Raw genomic sequence first — 17,608 nt, 5'->3', positions numbered from 1 at the left:
ACTCAATTAGAGTTTTGGAATAACAGTGTATGTAGTCGTTCTTTTAATAATTAGGTTCCACTTCCTATTCTAACATAAAAATAAATAAATAAATAAAGTCATAGGCACTATAGACAACTAGAAAATGTACCCACATTCAGTATAGCCTGACCTTTCATCAAGGTTCAGTGTACCACATTTCAATCCTGCTTATGCTGTTCCACTCCACTGCTGTTTCAGTAAAGTGGTAATGTCTGGGAGCATCAACAGCTCAGCAGGTAGCCCAGACAAACCTAGAGAATGTGAATACCATGTGTAAAGAGAATATAAATGAAATATAAACTGCCCCAGGAAGCAATATCAGGACCATTACAGTACTGTTAGTCTGGAGTGTCATGGATTGTGTTTTCTTGGTCGAGCAGCCTTACAGTTTGAATGAAAGTAAATCTCCCTATTTATATTACAAAATCAAGTGGAAAGCCTTTCCAGAAGTCCATTCACATTGGTCCAAACAGTACAACCCTGGTGATGTGTTTTTTGACATTCTGTTTAGTACATAATATGCACTTTGAGCAGCAGCATCTATTTGCTGTAGGTAGAGTAAGCTTTACAGCCCCTGTCATCTTTACATGGCTGTATTATTTGCAGCTTAGATATGTGTGGTGAGGCAAGCAATGGTCCATTTAACAGGGACTGCAATCTCTTTTCCACTTAAACATTGACTACCCAGTGCCTGAAATTTCAAACAAACAAGTGATATGTCTATTTTTTCTGTACTAGGTTTCCTTAATAATAAGATGCACTGCTAGAAATGTGAGAATGAAATAACATAGCATCATTAAAGGTTAGATCATGGTCCATGACTATAGCATTTCATTTTATAGAACAATTATTTAGCTTGAGGATAAATTTTGTGAACTTATCTTGGGCCTACCTAGTAAACAACTCTAGCACTTTGATTTCTTTTATAATGTATCAAAAGAAAAGAATGTTTAGCCAGGATTTATGTCTGTGTTTAGGTCTGCAATAGACATATATGTTGTGTAAGAACAATATTATCACATTACTAAAACATTACCATGATATTTACCTCTCGTTTGCTGTATATATAGAGCAATAAGGGCCCTGAAATAAAAACAGGTATGGGTGCTAACAAAGTTATAATAATATTTGATATTCAGTTGAGATATAAACCAGGCACTAATTAGTCCTAGAACCTGCCATTCTTTCAAGTATTTCCAGTAAAATTTCATGATCATCAGTGTTGAATACCGCACTTAATCAAATCATGTCACTATGGAAGAACAAACATAATCTAAGGCTAGCAGTAGGTAGGTCATTTAGCACTTTAGCCAGTGCTGCTTTTGGACTGTAACCAGACAGAATTACTGTACATTAAAAATGTTATTTCTTTCATACAAAATAACAGATCTGTTAGTTTCTTTTCATCTTAGACATAATTTTGAGAGATTAGAGGAATCCAGGTTCTGTTTCTTTAGCAGAATCTTAAGGAAATTTAGCTCATTTTTGTTAGTTGAAGCCCCCAAATCAGTTATAGCATTACCAGGTTGGCTAACTAAGTATTCAGTTGAATAAAAATGTAGATGTTGTAGAGGAAAAGATCAGGTTCAGAGCTTTATATACACAAAGCTTATGTCTGTTATATTTTCTTTTAGAATGTTAAACATCAGCTTTTCTGTTTTAAACACAGCTTTTTCTGTGTTTAAAACTAACACTTTGGTTTCAACATACACACCTACATGAACCTGTAAGAACCTCCTCAGCAGATGGCAAAGGCAAGGCACCAGCTTAGAGCATTCATCTTTACTCAGTGACCTTGTTTCAGAATGCATGGAGCTCAACTGCCAAATGAAGCTTTATAAAGCTGAATTAGGGCAAAGTCTGCTAGCATGGCGCTGTCTGCAAACAGATGGGTTGTTTTACCAAAATGATTGGGTTAAAGCAGTTAGGGGTAATGACTTGGTTTTAACACTGTTACACACTAACAGGGTGCCGTCAATTTACTGGAAGTAAAAAAGGACATAAAATGTAGTCTGGCCAACAGATATACAGATAATGTTCCATATAACTTTAATACTTCCACTGTAACAGGCATCTCAACTGGTGGTTTTGGTTTGTTCTAGACACAGCTTGCGCCCCAGTGCGTAATGGATTTAACAGGATTATTGCTCGTGCACATTTGAGGTCTCAAACTGTCGCCAGAGTGCTTGTGTTTGTTAGACTAGAAATAAACAAAGTTCAGCACCAATTACAGCAACATGCCTCATGCTGGCCATATTTACAGATTCAGAACAGAATGTTTGATATCACAGATTATGTAAAACATGGGGAAGAAACTGGGATTTCTGTGCTGCTGAGGGGAAAATGGTATGTGGATAACATCTTGGCAAATTTTAGTACAGCTTGAGATCACATTGTAACACTTATGATTTTGTGATCTGCAATACGTTTTGTTTTATTCTTCTACTCATTGATAAAAGTTTACTGGCAGAAGTAAACAATACTGTTAGGTTTTTTTTTTTTCAAATAGCTTCAAAACCTCATATGGAGAGGTGAACCCTCATGGTGAAGGAGATATGGTGGTCTGGGGCTACTTTGTTGTATCAGGGCATATATAGAAGAAGAGGTAGAGTAAAGAACGCTTTTATTTGTCATATATACTTATACACAAGTACACTATTGTTATACTGAGTAATTGATAGAGATATTAGATAATTCCAAACATTGTTGTCAACGCATGTCATGTGGGTACAAACAAGCTTAAGGATATTAAGGAAGGAGGCAAAAATAAAGCTAGAGCTATTTTCCATTCCTGCTGCCTGCATCACCGCCATAGTGCTACATCCATTGTTGAAAATTTACACCTTGTACATTTTCTTGTAAATAGTAACAGTAAGCAGAATGCATGTAGGGCATGTGTGTGTGAGTTTATTACATGTACAAAGCTCTCTGTACCACACTTACTGCAGATCCTCTGAGTCTGTACATTCAGCTCGTATTATCCAATTCCCCAGGCGGAGTGAGATGTATATATAATGTCACCCAAACTTGTTTGTAAGACCATAAATTTGATGAATTGCTTGACATGGCAGTTTCACAATAATGCCATTACATTACAGAACAAGGCACAGAAGCATATTTGGAACCCACTTAATCCTGCAGTATAGGCTGTCATTATATGATGCAGTAACACCTGTGTTATATATTTGTAATTATATATTTTTAAATAACATTCTTACCGACTGTGCTAAATTTCTGCCTACATTTTATGGCTGTGAATGTTTAGATGGACGAAACGAAGGGATGGAAAGTGCAAGAAAAAGAAAGCGGTACAGGAAAGGAAATAATTTAGACACATTACTGTATGTTAAAATAGTACAAATGTTTGTTTTGATGTACTGATTAAACTTATACTCTTAATGCAGTAGATTGTGGTTTGGCATGCAGGCCTTGTCTTTATCTTTCAACTGAAATAGTTGAATATTTTACCAGTGAAGTGTTGAGTGTAGACGTGTTAAAAGTCAGTAACCTCGAGCCAGGAGTGTATCCATCTGACAAACAGTGAAAAAAATGTGACATTACAAATATATGTCTGTACAGTGTTAGGATAATAAAATAATGCAGCATTAAATAACAGTGCCTCTGGGTCAGAGAAACACTAGTAAAATGTGTTAATTTAAATGTAGTGCTGCTACTAATTGTTTTACTACATAAAAAAACACAATTAAAAAAGATGTAATTTTCCAAGTGCACACAAGTGTTATTTAGATTATTGCTTAACACTATAAAAATAGCAGTTCTGTACTTTGATTAATATAAAAACTATTCCTTAAATTACATTATTTAAAAAGGGAAAAAAGTTTAATAAAAATTAAGGTGAATTTTAGATCATCAGTACATACCATTTTACATTTACAGTTTTCACCTGACGTCTGTTATAAGATTAAGGCTCTAATTAGGGACTAATGGTATCTTACATTAAGTGCAGGTGGCAGGTGTAATGATGCTGTGTTAGCTTAAATCAAAGCCAGATAGATCCAGTGTGTCAGGCCCAGGCCCCTCACTGTCCAAACATTCTCAAACATCTGCGAGCCACTGACTAGCTTTCAATGGTCCAAACTTGACTGAGAAATGAACACAAAGCAAACACACAACAATCACTAGCAGGTGTCTGTTCGAGCCCACACACTCGCCATGGTCTGGATTTGATTTGAACTGTGTGTGAGTTCACTTCCAACTGGACCGACTTCATTATTTATACATTAGCAGAGGTCAGGTAAATAAACTCCTAATGATCAATGTGTTCATCCAGGTCTGTAAATTCAACTGTAAATTACTGCTTATTGAAGGAGTGCTGTATTATTTATCCTTGTTATAACAGGCATGATTTGTTACCCTTTTTAAAAATGCTTTTCCTCTTTACTTTTATAACTGCATTCCTTACCTAATAGCTTTACCATAGTAAACCAGATGAATAAGACCTGGAATCAAAAACCTTTAAATGGATTACTGGTTTTGAATGGTTGATTCTGGTGTATATATATTTTTGTTATGCATCAGATTGTTACCACAGCAACTTGTTTTTTTTAAAGACAGTGGTTCAGGGAGCATGGCGCTTCAGGGTGATTTTACTGGTTAGGCTTCAACTGCTGGTTTGAAAGTCTAAACAAAAGCTACGAAAGGTCCCCTGTATTAGACAAAAGGTATTTTTACATTTGGCTAATGTTAAATAAACTAAAAAAATTATGATGTACTAACAATAACTGTGAGGTCTCATTTGGAACATTAGTATCAAAGACTATATGTCGTACACTATATGAACAAAAGTATTGTGACACCCTTTTTAATTTTTGAATTCATGTGTTTCAGCCAGACAAATTGTTAACAGGTGTTATAAATTAATGACATAAAGAAAATTCTATGCTTTCAACTCCGAAACTCCGGTGGTCTGACCTCAGCCCCACTGTGTCAGAAATCCTATACGATTCCATTATGGCACCCTTTGGTATTAGCTGTGACTTAAACCAGCCCTACTAATTTAGAGCTATAATGTTGTACATACATATTTCAAATTTGTACAAACAATCTGCTAGAAAGTCCATGGTCTACATTGTGCTGTACTACACATTAGAATGCTCCACACATTTTTAATGGGCGACAGCTCTGGCACCTACATTCTCTTACCAAGAAGCCACACTGTTGTAACACCGGCAGAATGTGACTTTGCATCGTCTTGCTGAAACAAGCAAGGATGTTCCAGCACAAGTCGTTCTGTAGATGCCAGCATGTGTTGCATTAAAATGCTTGTTTACACATCAGCCCTAACCCAGGCTTTTGGCACCAACACACCCCCATACCATGAGAGATGCTCATCTCAGATGAGCTGAAGCCCAGAGCAGTCGGCAGAGTTTCTGAATGTTGCTGATTTGTGGCTTCTGCTTTACATAGTGGAGTCTTAACTTACATTTGTAGCAGCAAACCATGTTTACTGTAAAGGCTTTTCTGAAATGTTCTCAAACCCAGTGCTGTCTAATGAGTTAGACATAACAGACATTTAATTTATGCATTACAGTTTACAAATTCTTTGGCTGCTCTGCATCTTTTAATAATGTTATGAACTGTAGATGAAAAAAATCTGCAAAATTTCTTGCAAATGAGGATTGATAAACATTGTTCCTAAACTGTTACTGTGACTTTTTGTTTACATGGTAAACCCTTATACCCAATCATGATGGCATCACCTGTGCAAAGTTTCAAAAAAGTTTAGATATTTTTTTCATTCCACATAGTTTTGAGTCCTAATTTTCCCCAATTCACATTTTTCAGAATGTGTTGTAGGTATCTCTATCAAATTTTAAATTACCATATATTTACGAAAATACAGTAAACACAGTAAATCATCAGTTTCTCATTTTTGTACTGTTTTAAATGCATTCTTGTAAAAGACACTGATTAAAAATTGATGAGACATTCTGTTTTTTTATTTTTATCTGCATTTAAAATGCTGTCCCAACTTTTTTGGGATCAGGGCTGCACATTGTACAGACAGAAAAACAGACTGAAGTATATTCAGCATATCATTTCATTTTTATCAATTGCTTTATACAGCTCAGGGTTGTAGTGGGTCCAGTTTTTACCGGGAAACCCTGGGTGCAAGACAGGAGTTCTCCTGATAAGCTACCAATCCATCATAGGACTTCAGCCTCCCAACCCCCCACCCACAACCCGGATCTCAGTGGTGGTGGGCTAGCGTAATAGACCTCTACGCCACCCGAGTGCTGAACTTTGATCTCAACATGTGTAATGAAAGCAGAATGACCATACACTGTGTGAGGGGGTAATTGGAACGCCTCTGTTCAGTATGAAATCAGCCGTCATTAGCAAGTGTTTTAGGCCAGTGACTCTATTCAGCTCAGCAGTGCTGAGGCTACACACTGATAAATGTAAGCAGTGTGTGGGTGTGTATGTGTGTGTACTCTGTGTGATTCACTACTTCTATACCAATTCTGTTCTGCACTGATACCATCTCTGAATAATGAGACTCAGGCTTGTCTGAGGTTTTAAGGTCTTTCTGTGGGGGAGATTGTTTATGCGTCTTCTCCACACATTTTTCTCTTTACGGAATCAGGTTTGATAGAGCCTGCAGGGTTCATATGAGCCCGTACACAGCGCGAAAACTGAGAAATGTCGGCCTTTCTCATAAACACTGGTTCTCCTCTCAGACAGATCATTGTCTTTTATCATTAGTCTTGACTGATGGTGGGAGCTGGCTTGCTGCATCCCCAGTGAAAAAATGTGAGGTAAGCTAAAGTGGAAAGTCCACAGGAGAGGAATTAGGAGTCTGGAGGATGTAGAGATTCTGTAGTGAGAAGTGCTCTGTACTGAGGAGTGCTGTGTTTTCCAATTTTATCAAGCATCATAGGAGTAGACTTAGTTCTGGTCTATTGGTGAGGAGAACTTTCACTTTCCAAAGCACTTCATACAAATGCACTAAATTGATTTGACTATTTTTCTGCATTTGTGGGAGTATTTGTACAAATGTTTGCAATTTAGCAAACCACATTTCCGGAAAATAGGATATTTGGGATATGGGATTGTAAAATGGGCGGCATTGTGGCTCAAAGGGTAACACTGTCGCCTCACAGCAAGAAAGTTCTGGGTTTGATTCCCAGGTGGAGTGGTTGGGGTCCTTTCTGCGTAGAGTTTGCATGTTCTTCTTGTGCCTGCATGGGTTTGCTCTGGGTGCTCATGTTTACAGGTTAATTAGCACTATGAGGCAGTCCTAGCAATCTTACGGCAATTAAGTTAGCAGTCTAAAGTCCAAAGCAGCTAAAAACACGACTCAGGTAACTGAGTTTGGAAAACTACCAACCAATTCTGTTGAGTCTCACACTGTCGCTGGATGTTCTAGGTTTACATTCAACAGTTAAGGTAGCTGTTATTGTAGCTTCCATTTATTCAATTTATGAGTGTTATTTAATGACTTATTAAGAAATGTGGCACTGTTCCTTAAAAGTCCGTGAAATCTGTGATTTTTTAATTAATTAAGCACATTTCCCCATGAATTTAAACATCTGTTAATAGATGGACATCGGTTTACCCCTAGTGCTTAATGTTTGGACTAAATGTTTGCTCTGTGTTGTTTTTAGGTCAGCGAGAATGCCAAGAAGGATCTGAAAGATGGTCTTTCTCTCTACTATACAGACAACAACATCGGCCTTAGGAACGCCTGGAATATCATCCAAGCAGAGGTGCACACGCATGTTACACTACATTTCTGTTCAGTCATTTCTGTATTCATTTGTCCTGAAGAGCATGAGATAGATATTTCAATTATAGCAAGAAGCACTCAATCACTCACTTACCTTCTTAACTGCTTATCCAATCAGGGTCACGGGGGTGCTGGAGCCTATCCCAGTTTTTCAGTGGGTGCAAGGCACACAGTAACACCTTGGACGGGGCGCCAGTCCATCGCAGGGCAGACACACATACATACACACACATATACACAGTGTCTCCAGTTAACCTGACTGCATGTTTTTGGACTGTGGAAGGAAACCGGAGTAGCAAGATGCAGTTCTGTGTATTTACATTTCAATAGGCAAGCACAGACCAGTGGTTGTAAGGAACTGTTGCACCTGAAAGCTGTTGATTTGTGTTTTGGTTGCAGGTGATTTATGGAAACTAGCCGTTAGAATAGATTTTAAATTACTGAGTGCAGCCACAGGACTGCAGATATCGTTCTCCTATTGACTGTCTAAATGTGTCTTCCTTCTTATTTATGCGACACAGTGGAAGTGTTGTGGAGTGACCGGGTATACTGACTGGCACGAGGCTTTAAAGGATAAGGTGGTACCCGACCGCTGCTGCCAGGAACATTATCAGGACTGTGGCCGCAACATCACCAATGAGTTCTGGAAGAATGTGAGTGGCCAAGATTAAAAATGTTTATTCATAAAGCTCTTTTGTGTACTCAGAAACAGGTTGAAAATACCCTAGGGTATTTTTCAATGTACAATATTTTTCTGAATTTGAGCAGATCTCTAAGACATTCATTTGGTTTTAGCAGACTTGTTTTATACAGTTAAAATCCTTAATTAAATTGCGTCATATGTTTTTTATTTTTCATTTATTGAGCATGAAGCCTGCTAGCAAAACAATCTTAGATACATGGCTGGCTGTCTGTCTGTAAGGGGCGGGACAGTGGCTTAAACAGAGTACCTCGTCAATGGGGCAAGTGTGGTCTTTGCTAACCAGTTGAGGCACCTGCACGCAGGGTGGCTGGTCATGGATGGCCACCCGAGGATTCTGCAGTCTGTGTTACCCCACCCGTGACAGGTGGGGAAAAACAATCAGAAGAACCACTTCAGTGGAAAAACAATTATGCTTAAAGGAGTCCAAGGTAAAAGAGGAAACATGGTCTGCAGTGGGTAGGATGGATGAACAGAATTAAAGCAACAAGCATTTAAAAAGCCTAAAGACCCAAACAGAAAACAGGATGCTCTGGAGAAATGCTAACCATATGGTCGCTAGGAGTCAGAATCAACTAATCAACTTGATGGCACACAGTAATAAAGCAGTTCCTTGCTGGCAAGGATTTAAAAAAAAAAAAACAAAGGAAAACAGAAAACAGTGATGAGACTAAAGTGGAACCTTGGAACTTTGGAAGGTTGAATTCCAAGCATTTTAACAAGCCCACTTTAAAATACAGTGATGGTAGCATCATGTTATGAAGATATTATGTTATGCCTTCCAGCTTCAGGGACTGATGACAAATAAATGCTCCACAGTGCAAAAATATTTTATTTCTTTTTTGTTTTACCACTGCTTTATCCTGGTCAGGGTTGCGGTAATCACTGCTTTATCACTGGGCGTGGTGCAGTAACACACTCGAGAGAACACCAATCCATCGTGGCAGTCCTCTCTGCCAAAAAGCTTAAACAAGGAAAGATGTTGAAGTGCACTGTGCTTTAAAATAGTGTTTATAAATAAAGAAGGTCGATATCCTTGAGTAGTTCTTACCCTTATTGAGCTGCTTTACTTTTAATTTTCGAAGAGAAATAAGCCAAAATTGCTCCATCACATTGTACAGGATTAACTGAGACTTAGGCAGCATTCTTCTTCATAGAGTAATAAAATGAAATAACACACTGTACTCAAGAGTTCTTTCACCCGTACATGTCAGTGCTTCATTGCAATGTCAGTGAGGTGAATCCACAGCTGACCTTCCTTTCTCTGATATCACCAACCAGTTGTGTCCCAGAAAGCAACAGCACTGCCAGCACAACCAGGCAGATGGTGCAGATGAGACAGATCATGGTGGGCTAGCGTGCCTCAGAGTGCCTGGTTTAATAGTTACTGTTCCTAGACAAAAGTATCAAGAATCTTAAGTAATCATAATATAATGTAGACATAAATAGTATATACAGTAGTAGCTCACTGTGTGCTCACTGTTCTCACATTGTGGGTTACCAACTAGAAGGTTGTGGGTTTGCATTCCAGCTTTGTTTTGCAGCTATTATATATATTATTAAATATACTAGCACATAAAAATACAATACAAATAGAAAAAATGATTTAAAAAAAAAAAAAACAGAAAAAAATCAGAGCTTATGTAGCGAATACAACACAGGGAGCAATTACAGCAGCAGGAAATCTTATTTGCATGTAGTTTGAAGGTAAAGGCTTTCTAAAGGAAAGAATCTACAGAGATGATTTCCAACCCCCTGCTGAGACAGTTCTTTTTTCCAGAATATGAATTAAGTTCTGCATGAAATTGACAGTGACTGTGTGTTCTGGAAATAGCTCAGCTGATGCATCCATAGATGTTCTCCAGGAAACAGAGCTCCAGAGCAGCTTTTGATTTTTCATTCAGTTTGAAAGCAGACATAAGAGCGGGTTAATGCAGAGTGAAAGCATCAGCACATCACAGAGATCCAAAATATTATGTGATGGAGGATATCATCTTTTAAGTCAACTTGAAAAGGTGCATTAAAGGAAAACTCCAACACTTGAGTGATTACTGTGGAGAAGATTTTTTACGTTTCCCTGTATCTTACTCATAACTACTGTAATGGAAGTGTAATGACATTACAGAACTACATTGTTAAACAGCTACTTAATACATTGCTGCATGGTGGCACAGCTGGTAGGGTGGATGTTATACATTAACATGAATCCTGTGGACCTGGGTTCCTCTGGGCACTCCAGTTTGCTCCCACTTCTTAAATAAGTAACTCTGTAACTAAGTGATGCCCCATGATAGACTGGTGCCCTGTCCAGGGTTTACTTCTGCCCAGCACGCAATTTTTTTGGGTAGAACTTGACCCAACTTGATCCTGACCATGATGAATTGGTTAGTGAAAATAAAGAAACAAATTAGTGTATTAACTATATAACATAAAACTACAGCTACTGTATGTCCTTAAACTCCAACTAAGCATTAAACTCTTGAACACATTATTTTGACCAGTGTAAAAATACATTTGCATATACAGTAACCCAACCTACACTTCACTTCATATACAGTGGGGGAAATAAGTATTTGAAAGTCTTGAACAGTCTATAATTTTTATGGAAGGTTTATTTTAACAGAGAGAGACAGAATATCAACAAAAAATCCAGAAAAAAAACATTAAATAAAGGTTATAAATTAATTTGTATTTAATTAAGGGAAATAAGTATTTGATCCCCTACCAACCAGCAAGAATTCTGACCCCCACAGACCGGTTATGTGCCCATGAGGCACACAAATTAGTCCTGTCCCTGTATAAAAGACTCCTGTCACAGAATCAGTTTCTTCCGTTCAAATCTCTCGACCACCATGGCAAGACCAAAGAGCTATCAAAGGACGTCAGGGACAAGATTGTAGACCTGCACAAGGCTGGAATGGGCTACAAGACCATCAGCAAGAAGCTTGGTGAGAAAGAGACCACTGTTGGTGCGATAATTCGAAAATGGAAGAAATACAAGATCACAGTCAATCACCCTCGCTCTGGATCTCCATGCAAGATCTCACCTGGTGGGGTAAGAATGATTCTGAGAAAGGTGAGGTCAGTCCAGAATTACACGGGAGGAGCTCGTCAATGATCTCAAGGGAGCTGGGAGCAGAGAAATGCTGGATATGACCCCAAGAACACCATCCCCACCGGGCATTTCTCTGCCTCCAAACACGGCGAGTGGAGTTGATGCCAAAGAGCTCAATTTTGGTCTCATCTGACCATATCACATTCTCCCAAGCTTTCTCTGAATCATTCAGGTGTTCATTGGCAAACTTCAGACGGGCCTGTACATGAGCCTTCTTGAGCAGAGGGACTTTGCGGGCACTGCAGGATCTCAATCCATTACGGCGAAGTGTGTTGCTAATGGTTTTCTTGGTGACTGTGCTCCCAGCTCCCTTGAGATCATTGACTCCTCCATCAAGCTCCTCCCGTGTAATTCTGGACTGACCTCACCTTTCTCAGAATCATTCTTACCCCACCAGGTGAGATCTTGCATGGAGCTCCAGAGTGAGGGTGATTGACTGTGATCTTGTATTTCTTCCATTTTCGAATGATCGCACCAACAGTGGTCTCTTTCTCACCAAGCTTCTTGCTGATGGTCTTGTAGCCCATTCCAGCCTTGTGCAGGTCTACAATCTTGTCCCTGACGTCCTTTGATAGCTCTTTGGTCTTGCCATGGTGGTCGAAAGATTTGAACGGAAGAAACTGATTCTGTGACAGGAGTCTTTTATACAGGGACAGGACTAATTTGTGTGCCTCATGGGCACATAACCGGTCTGTGGGGGTCAGAATTCTTGCTGGTTGGTAGGGGATCAAATACTTATTTCCCTTAATTAAATACAAATTAATTTATAACTTTTATTTAATGTTTTTTTTCTGGATTTTTTGTTGATATTCTGTCTCTCTCTGTTAAAATAAACCTTCCATAAAAATTATAGACTGTTCAAGTCTTTGTAAGGGGGTAAACTTACAAAATCAGCAGGGGATCAAATACTTATTTCCCCCACTGTATACACTTATATATAATTACATCTGCTAACTACAGACTTGTGTGTCCCTTCTTTCTGATCCTCTGGTATCAACAGAAGAACAATGATGGATCAAAACACTTGAATCAGCTGTGAACCTAATGAATACATTTTTGTATATATTGACAAATCTGTGCACTAGCAGTGGTGTCTTTACATACAGTCTTTTGTTCATCACTAGCATTATTATATTTTTACCTATGTATGTAAGGCTCTCCAAACTTGTTAATTATATGTGGCTAATATAATCACACAGCCAGAAAGTAACTACTAGGCCTTTTCCGGAGTTCCCTGGAGCCTCATAATTTAAATATCTGAAAAATAAAATACTTTCGAAATAAAACATGAGCCACAAACCCATGTGGGTTTTTGGCTGTGATGCCTAACTTCATTCCAAAATTATTTTTTAAAAAGCACTAGTCTAGGATTAAATCTTTTTTATTTTTGTAGACACTTGTCCAAAACCATGGGCATTATTTCAAAGTTTGCCCTGTAATTGTTCCATCACTCTCAAACTAGCAGAAAACAGGATTCATTCCGAAGTCTGCATGGCAATTATAGGCACCTTTGACAGTGGACAGGATTTAGCATGGGCACTTTGACTGGCCTGCCACTACACTGCCTGATACTGAAGGGTTTGATGCACTGAGCATTGTGACACATTTACTTCATCACCAGAATTATAATTATCTGCAAATTGAGCCACAGTAGCCCTTCAGTTGGTCAGTACCAAACGTCATGGCCTTTTATGTTCTCTGGTATTAATAAGACCTGTCCACCCAACAATCTCTTGGCGGTTCAGGGCTTGTAGATTCTCAGACCACTGTCTGTGGGTACTTGTGGGGTGCTCATGGGCAGTTGTGGTCAGGTATGTATAAAGTTGGTCCAGTCCAGAAGGGTAAATACCATAAAAACATGTTTATTCTTTTAGGTATAGTTTTTTTCTGTCAGTATTTTTTAGAAACCATTCTCTTGTATTGTAAAAGCACTCAAATGTGAGCGGTGTTTAATCTCCTCCTCTAGAGAGCAGAAATGCAATTATGTTCATGTGTGTATTTAAAGAGCTTCAGGATACCACACACTGACTTGCTTTCTTCTGGGACTGCACTGGCTTTTGAATGAACTCCACAATGTGTCTAGTCTGGATGAGGCACTTGAGTGCAATCTGGTGTTTTTGTTCCTATAGTTCAGCTCTGTCCAATATATCAGTCTGTCCCTCAGTCATTCTGCATTTGTATTGTCTCAAATATGGCGCTGTGTCACCACAGCTCTATACAGTGCTGTTTCGAAATATGATTTGTGTGACAGCATGCACATGTTTAACAAGATCATACAGAGTCCAAACGGAAAAGTATCAGTGAACAAGTACGTACATCAGTTTAAAAAAGTCTTTTTTATTTCAAAATCTACTCATGCAGACCATGAATACATTAAATTAAAAGAAATAAGAAGCATATAACATAGAAGTGTGTGCAACAGTGTCTTGTGAGCTGCGAATGACTCAGAATTCTTGCTTCAAAGTGTGATAACACCACCTAACATTTCCTAGGTTTGGGAATTGCAGATCCTATTCAAGAAAAATAATTGGATACCATTTTAGAACTCAATTCTTATAAACCCACGTACTTACTCACAGATGCCAGATCATAATATGGCTTACACAATCAGTAGAATTAAATAAACAATTTAGGTCATAAGTAGTGAATTGAAGATGAAGTGTTTTAAATGAACTCACCCTGAAAATGCACACCTTAGCAGATCAATATACAGGAAAGGCACAGATGTGCTGTACGATCTATGATTTATGTGTTTAAGACAAGTCAATATAGTGTGTATTTGTTTTTATCTTTTCTGCAGGGCTGCTTTGAGAAGGTGGAGGAGTGGCTGGATGATAACAAGCACCTGCTCGGCACGATCGCCATGTGCATCTTAGTCGTCCAGGTGATACGTCTGTCTGTGTTTGTCTTTTTGTCTGTCTGCATGTATGTGTACACCATATGTGCCAGACAGGAAGTAATGACCGTTTTCAGTGCCTGTCGCCTGACCCCGCTGTGCTGAAATATTGATGTTAGAGCAGCAGTTACACAGTCAGCACAAAACCGAGGCTGCACTGTTTGTCTGTGTCTTTATACTGAGAAGAGTCTGGGACGGTTTCCATATCAGTCCTCTTTGTGGCATCAGCCTTGTTTGTGTGGTAGTGCTTGTCAGATATCGGCCTCTCATTATGAGCTGATAGTACAAGAGATGAAAGGAGTGCACAGGAAGTGCAGTGTTTCTCATCACTCCTGTACTGTAATGTTTCACAGTCTGGTCAAACGTTTGTTTAAGAGTAGAACGAGCCAGACGCTCTTTAATCTGATATATTATGCACTGCTGTATTGACTGTATTGACTACACTATCTCTGCAGTAGTACCTAATTTGTTACAGCATTAAACAACCCTGGGTAAAGTAGTTCGAATTAGGGCTGCATGGTGTAGAGAAAACCTGCAGTAATATTGCCAGGTCTGTTGTGATTATGGCCCTACTAAATTCACAGGAAAATGTGCTTAATTTCACGCAAAAATCACAGTTTTTACAGATTTTTTAAGAAAAGAGCCACATTTCACAGCAGTCATTAAATAACACTCATAAATTGAATGTCAGGGCATCAAAAACTCACCCAGTCCTTTATGTACTCACATACTCTACCTCTTCTTCATCTTCTTCTCTGGAGTCCTGGAAGAAACACACAAATAAATTGAAAGAATATGCCAAACTGTGTACATACAGCAATTGTGTTTTGCCTTTTGTTACTGTAGGTCAATATTAAAACCATTTTCAAAAGTGAATAACCTACCCCAGTTCTGAATTGGATTTGAAGATGTGATTTGGGGGCTGGAAAGGGTCTTGGCCTATTAATGGCTGAAATTAGATAAGATCTGGTTGCCAGAAATTAAAGAGAAAACACTTTCTGACCAACAATGGCCCTGATGTTACACACAGAGTTTATAATTCAGGTCACATACGCTTCAAAATTCCCATTCTTTTTTATTCAATTTAAAAAATCATTTCCCAGTTACAATAAAAAGATTTCTGCATATAAAAAACCGTGCGCTCGTCTTACAATAACAGAGGTTTGAAGGAGATTGCAGATTTTGTTTGATGTTGGAATGCAGGACAGACTGAAATGGAAACTTCAAAGCAGCTTCACATTTGCAGTTCGTCTCAATGCCCTTGATTGTCATAATGCTTTTGTGTATCCCACATTATTTTATCTAGGGGGGAGAAAAGTAGCTAGGTCACAAGTCGCTGATGTGAGGGGAATGCCAATTTACTGCTTTTACTTACATTAAGAAATGTTTACAAAGTTGCATTTTATGCTGTAATTTCCTCCAAGAGTTTACCTTAATACTTAAACAATACTTACAAGTAGTAAGAGAGCTGTATGTGTCTAAATGTACTGAATATTGTATATTGCAATACAGAAAATAATCAGGTACATAGACTTGCAAGAACAAAAAAAAAACCAAGGTGTTGGAAATACCCAAATTTTGTCATCACTCCTAATTTATTGGATCTTCATGCAGGTCCTAATAGACACTATAGACACTTTTAGACACTTTTTTTATGCATTTTTTCCCCTTTTCTCCCAGTTTAGTGTAGTCAATTCTACTTCCGCTACTGGAGAATCCTGTCGTGTCCAAGGAGGGTATTTTCCCTGCCACACGCTCCCTCCGCCGTGTAAGCAGTCCACCAACCCCTTCTTATTCGCCCTTACTTTTCAGTGTATTTGTACATGAGGGCCAGTATTTGCCCTCGTAGAGCCACGCCCTAATCTCCAGACTCCTCCTCTTTCTGTACAGGTGCCCTGGGCTACCAACCAGGGTCCTTGCACACTGTCACAGACCTGCCCACTTTCAGTCCGGTGTTTTCACACCAAATAGAATTTAAGGGCCAATTATGTCTGCTAGGGGGCACCTAGCCAACAGGTAGCAGAGCTGAGATTCAAACTCGGGGAGTTCAGAATCCCAGTGCTGTTGCGTTAGCTGTTTATCCCGCTACGCCACCAGGGCGTCTTAATAGACACTTTTTAATTAAATCTATACAAACAGTAGTACATGCAGGCTGCATTCTAAGCAACCATTGTACATTTTATTAGAACATTCATCTTGCAAATAATTTTATTGAAATAATTCAGCAGGCAGTAATTTTGTTTTTATTTATGCTTTTGCTCACTTTCTGTGACTACCTGCATATCACTCATCCATCTGTTTATCTGTCTTGTTTTGCAGCTGCTCGGAATGGCCTTCTCCATGACACTGTTCCATCAGATCCACAGAACGGGAAAGAAATACAATGCCTAGCCTGGTTCTTATACATGGAGAGGCTCCAGTACTTTATGGGACTATTTATTGGTAAAGAAAACTTCATCTTCTACCTAGTGGCCATGTCCTACCTTTATCCCATACTCTCCTGTAACCACAGTGTACAGACATCAGCCAGGCATTGCTCTTTTCTCTCTCTTGACACTAATGCCGCTCATCTGCCAAGGACAAATATGGAGAAGAAGAAGAGCTTGGATTCTTTATTCAAGATACTTTGCCCTGTGTGGTTCCACCTTCTCTAGAACCTTTATTTTTTATGCTTGATTATTTTTTATGCTTGGACTAACAATTACAGGACAAATATCACGATAATGAACTGCTTTGCTTTACTAATGTATAATTCCTATTCTGTAAGGAGAAGAGACAATATGAAAGACTGACTGCGCCACCGCCATCTGCATTTTAAACGATGCTCGTGTTCAATTCCCTCAACAATGAAAAAAGGTTCCATTCTAGCATGCTGCAATGTTTTCCTAGGTAGAAACCTTTGTCATTTTGAGGGACGACTTTTTTTTTTTTTTTTTTTTTTTTTTTTTTTTTGAGTGGGGGTGCTGAGTTTTTTTTTTTTTTTGGTCTAGTCCTTTCATTCTCATATTCATGCACTTCAGTATCAATTTATGTAAACTGTTTGAAGAGACTGTGGCTGTTCTGGTTTGCAGTGGAGGATCAAAGATGGGCTTTGTGTGCTCTAGTTTCACACAGGACTTCATATTT

General features: G+C 38.7%; 1 protein-coding gene across 1 annotated transcript in view; it reads left to right on the top strand.

Moving 5' to 3' along the window:
* tspan9a (tetraspanin 9a) overlaps positions 1-17,373 on the top strand; it is a 122,775-nt gene extending 105,402 nt beyond the window's left edge. The window contains exons 4-7 of the mRNA XM_063004788.1: positions 7,650-7,751; positions 8,293-8,424; positions 14,387-14,470; positions 16,802-17,373. Coding sequence (XP_062860858.1) covers positions 7,650-7,751; positions 8,293-8,424; positions 14,387-14,470; positions 16,802-16,873 — 390 coding nt within the window. The 3' untranslated portion in view covers positions 16,874-17,373. The remainder of the gene's footprint in view (positions 1-7,649; positions 7,752-8,292; positions 8,425-14,386; positions 14,471-16,801) is intronic.
* The last annotated feature ends 235 nt before the right edge of the window (positions 17,374-17,608 follow it).

The sequence above is a fragment of the Trichomycterus rosablanca genome, chromosome 11, assembly GCF_030014385.1.
Source record: "Trichomycterus rosablanca isolate fTriRos1 chromosome 11, fTriRos1.hap1, whole genome shotgun sequence".
Lineage (NCBI taxonomy): Eukaryota > Metazoa > Chordata > Actinopteri > Siluriformes > Trichomycteridae > Trichomycterus > Trichomycterus rosablanca.
This window is presented reverse-complemented; position numbering and strand designations above follow the sequence as displayed.